Source organism: Sinocyclocheilus grahami, unplaced genomic scaffold, assembly GCF_001515645.1.
Source record: "Sinocyclocheilus grahami isolate Dianchi unplaced genomic scaffold, SAMN03320097.WGS_v1.1 scaffold852.1, whole genome shotgun sequence".
Classification (NCBI taxonomy): Eukaryota; Metazoa; Chordata; class Actinopteri; order Cypriniformes; family Cyprinidae; genus Sinocyclocheilus; species Sinocyclocheilus grahami.
In genome coordinates this window covers 496,053-501,056 of record NW_015506031.1, presented here as the reverse complement: position 1 = coordinate 501,056, position 5,004 = coordinate 496,053, and the positions used below count along the sequence as shown (strand labels likewise).

Here is a 5,004-nt window from a genome sequence, read left to right as displayed (position 1 = left end):
AAGAAAAAAAATACATTGCTGACCCTAAATGCTGACATATTAAAGAAACCACTGCCTTGTAAACATTTAACCATCAAGGTGAATCAAGTTGAACAAATAAAAAAAAAAAGAAATGCTGTTCGTTATATCACAATACATTTACACTATAAAATGTATGTTGGTGTCTTGTTTACATGAATTAAAAAAAAATGAAATTAAGAAAAATGTAAGAACACTTCTTATTTTATTTTAAGCATGAACACATTCTGAGAATCCATTAAATAGTATGTTCTTTGTCTGGAACATTACATGTGATACATCAAACATATACATCAATACACTCTTCAAAATAAAGGTTTGCATTTGGGGGAATAAAACCAAATGTAGTTGAATGCCATAAGAGAAAATGCCACAAAGAATATCATTATTCTCATTATTCTTAAAACAATCTGGTGCAAATTACTACTGAACAACATTTCGTTTTTTAAACTATAATTTATGTTCTTTTGGTTCTGACCTCAGAATAAACAGAACTCTGAACGCTTTTTTTCTTCAGCTTTTTCTGCCGTATGGAAGGCATGTCCAGTGAAGCGTAGCACACTTCACCGCCATCCTGGAAAAACATGCATGTTTTTATTATATTAATATATTTTTATAATCTATTTAGTTCATTGTGAATATAAATAATAGTATATATAAAACACTATTATATATTATATTATATATAATGTAATATGTAATGTATTATATAGATGTAATTTATATAGCTTTGAACTCTCAAACAAGTGTAAATATATTGTATTTCAATCTTCTTCAGGTTGTGCACATATAATACAATACCTCAACATGTCTGTTCTCAGTCTGTGTTTCAGCGCCAGAAGCTACAGGAAATTAAAATAACAAAAGAGTCAACTTGGTTCAGATCAAATTAAGTGAGATTTAACAAGCTCAACTGCCTGATCAAAGGCATTGTATAAAGTTTTCATTGCTCTGACTGTGACATTTTACAGTTAATATGTGATACTGTCTGAAAGCAAATCTAGAGCTGTAATAACATCTGGCACATCATAGCTGCGGCAGGTGATGGAATTGAGTTCAGGAGTGAATAATCACCTGTAGTTTTCCTCTGACAGAAGCAGTACACACAGATGGAGAAGAGGAGAACACACACTGGACACACACTGGACAGCAGCGTCCAGCAGAGCACACAGTCTGATACAGGAGGTGTGGAGGAGGTGTTGAACCGCTCAGAACCAGGAGACACTGGCTCAAAATCAAACATATGCCATTTTTAAACATTCTCACACTATTCGGTTAAGATATACTGTATGTTTTATTTTAATATTCAATTAATATGTACATTTTATTTTAACATCCTATTAAAATTTTTAATTACCATTAAAATTATCTTTAATATTGCATATATTTTCCATTTGCCAAGCATGATGCCTAATAAATCGTATCGGCATTTAGATATGAAAATATATTGCAATTTCTTTGTTGTTTATTAATGTTAAAATAATACAAATCTAAATTAAGTATGCATAAACCTTTTATTAACAAACATTCATACAAACATATATTAACTAATGCACACATGAGTTAATGTATAGTATTAACTAATAGCGTAAATTAACATGTTCATTACCGCAATGGGTCAAAGCTATGCATTTCAACTTCCAAATGAGCTAATAGTCATGTGCCTCAACAAGTAAAGTCATATGTAATGATGTAAATCATTTGCTAATGATTAATGAAAGCAGACAGCTGGAAATTGAAACATATAGCTTTGATCCATTGGTAATTAACACATAAATTTAACCTATTAGTTAATACTATATGTTGTTAAGGAATTAATACATGATGACACATTTAATTAATAGCAATTCATATATAACTTGATCTATTAATCAGATAGACTCTTTAATAGTTCCTGATGTAGTAATCATTAATGAATGGTTTTAATTCAGGATTATCTGTGCATTAGTTAAGAATGAATTAATGCACATTAGTGCACCCGTATTGTAGTGTTACTGAAATTTTTATACATAGATGCAGTTTCTGCAGTTTTAAGTTTGACTGCAGGATTGTGTCAGCATAAATACTGTATATGTGCAAGACTTGTCGTTAACTATATTAAAAATATAATGAAAATAAAAGCAATGGGTTTGTTAACACAAAACAAATCAACATGAACAACAGTGAAAATGTTTTCTCACCCAAGACAGATAGACGAGTTGTTTTGTTTCCATATTCGTATTCAAATTGATTATTTATGATGCCGTTTACATCTTTACTTATTTTCTTTACTGTTTTCGCACAGTAGTATATTCCCTCATCAGAGACACTGACGTTTGTAATATGAAGATCATAAGAGTTTCTGGAGTCAAATTGATTATTTATGATGCCGTTTACATCTTTACTTATTTTCTTTACTGTTTTCGCACAGTAGTATATTCCCTCATCAGAGACACTGACGTTTGTAATATGTAGATCATAAGAGTTTCTGGAGCCGTTGAGCACAAAACTAAAACGTGGAAACTTCTCCTTGAATATTTTTGTAGAATCTATGAACAGAGATGGTTGATGCTCATGTGAGCAGTTTCTGAACCAAACAATGAGTGATCCTAATGGTATGACACAGTCACAGTAGAGAGTGATGCTGTCTCCTGCTTTAACTCTCATGTCCACTTCTGCCCCAAAGACTCTCTGCTTTGAACTCTCAAACAAGTGTAAATATATTGTATTTCAATCTTCTTCAGGTTGTGCACATATAATACAATACCTCAACATGTCTGTTCTCAGTCTGTGTTTCAGCGCCAGAAGCTACAGGAAATTAAAATAACAAAAGAGTCAACTTGGTTCAGATCAAATTAAGTGAGATTTAACAAGCTCAACTGCCTGATCAAAGGCATTGTATAAAGTTTTCATTGCTCTGACTGTGACATTTTACAGTTAATATGTGATACTGTCTGAAAGCAAATCTAGAGCTGTAATAACATCTGGCACATCATAGCTGCGGCAGGTGATGGAATTGAGTTCAGGAGTGAATAATCACCTGTAGTTTTCCTCTGACAGAAGCAGTACACACAGATGGAGAAGAGGAGAACACACACTGGACACACACTGGACAGCAGCGTCCAGCAGAGCACACAGTCTGATACAGGAGGTGTGGAGGAGGTGTTGAACCGCTCAGAACCAGGAGACACTGGCTCAAAATCAAACATATGCCATTTTTAAACATTCTCACACTATTCGGTTAAGATATACTGTATGTTTTATTTTAATATTCAATTAATATGTACATTTTATTTTAACATCCTATTAAAATTTTTAATTACCATTAAAATTATCTTTAATATTGCATATATTTTCCATTTGCCAAGCATGATGCCTAATAAATCGTATCGGCATTTAGATATGAAAATATATTGCAATTTCTTTGTTGTTTATTAATGTTAAAATAATACAAATCTAAATTAAGTATGCATAAACCTTTTATTAACAAACATTCATACAAACATATATTAACTAATGCACACATGAGTTAATGTATAGTATTAACTAATAGCGTAAATTAACATGTTCATTACCGCAATGGGTCAAAGCTATGCATTTCAACTTCCAAATGAGCTAATAGTCATGTGCCTCAACAAGTAAAGTCATATGTAATGATGTAAATCATTTGCTAATGATTAATGAAAGCAGACAGCTGGAAATTGAAACATATAGCTTTGATCCATTGGTAATTAACACATAAATTTAACCTATTAGTTAATACTATATGTTGTTAAGGAATTAATACATGATGACACATTTAATTAATAGCAATTCATATATAACTTGATCTATTAATCAGATAGACTCTTTAATAGTTCCTGATGTAGTAATCATTAATGAATGGTTTTAATTCAGGATTATCTGTGCATTAGTTAAGAATGAATTAATGCACATTAGTGCACCCGTATTGTAGTGTTACTGAAATTTTTATACATAGATGCAGTTTCCTGCAGTTTTAAGTTTGACTGCAGGATTGTGTCAGCATAAATACTGTATATGTGCAAGACTTGTCGTTAACTATATTAAAAATATAATGAAAATAAAAGCAATGGGTTTGTTAACACAAAACAAATCAACATGAACAACAGTGAAAATGTTTTCTCACCCAAGACAGATAGACGAGTTGTTTTGTTTCCATATTCGTATTCAAATTGATTATTTATGATGCCGTTTACATCTTTACTTATTTTCTTTACTGTTTTCGCACAGTAGTATATTCCCTCATCAGAGACACTGACGTTTGTAATATGAAGATCATAAGAGTTTCTGGAGCCGTTGAGCACAAAACTAAAACGTGGAAACTTCTCCTTGAATATTTTTGTAGAATCTATGAACAGAGATGGTTGATGCTCATGTGAGCAGTTTCTCAACCAAACAATGAGTGATCCTAATGGTATGACACAGTCACAGTAGAGAGTGATGCTGTCTCCTGCTTTAACTCTCATGTCCACTTCTGCCCCAAAGACTCTCTGCTGTTCACAGAACAAAACACCTGCAAAAGCAAATACAAGTTCATATACATGAAAGAGGACTGTCAATCAAATCAATGGCATAAAATACCAAATTTAAAAACACAAATATGGACGTACACACAAGTATGATGACTGTAATTCTTGCTCGCTCCATCTCAGTGACTGATAAAGATGAGGACCTTTAGTGTCTGGTTCATAGTGGTGGGAGGGGGGGTTTTTTTTTTTTTTTTTTTTTTTTTTTTGTGAGGGTAATATTATTCTGGTCTTGTTCCACTCATTTCTTTTCTTTTCCATTATTTTTTATTTTATTTTTATTTTTAAACACTTAAAAAGCTCTTTTAGGTTTTCACCATCAATTAAATAACTTCTTAGTCAACTTCATTTTGAATTACTACACGTTTTTAAAATGCAACCGTGTGACACCTTAAAAGAGGCCGAGAGGCCATAATTTCAAACAAATAATAACATCGCATTGACATCAAACATGACTTTT

The 5,004-nt window shown here is 32.0% G+C and overlaps 1 protein-coding gene across 1 annotated transcript in view; it reads right to left on the bottom strand.

The window, feature by feature from the left end:
• Nucleotides 1-4,665, bottom strand: part of LOC107562967 (uncharacterized) — a 6,150-nt gene extending 1,485 nt beyond the window's left edge. Inside the window, exons 1-5 of the mRNA XM_016247726.1 lie at nucleotides 4,629-4,665; nucleotides 4,145-4,531; nucleotides 3,038-3,187; nucleotides 820-860; nucleotides 497-592 (exon numbers count right to left, since the gene is read on the bottom strand). Coding sequence (XP_016103212.1) covers nucleotides 497-592; nucleotides 820-860; nucleotides 3,038-3,187; nucleotides 4,145-4,531; nucleotides 4,629-4,665 — 711 coding nt within the window. The remainder of the gene's footprint in view (nucleotides 1-496; nucleotides 593-819; nucleotides 861-3,037; nucleotides 3,188-4,144; nucleotides 4,532-4,628) is intronic.
• Between the last annotated feature and the right edge of the window lie 339 nt (nucleotides 4,666-5,004).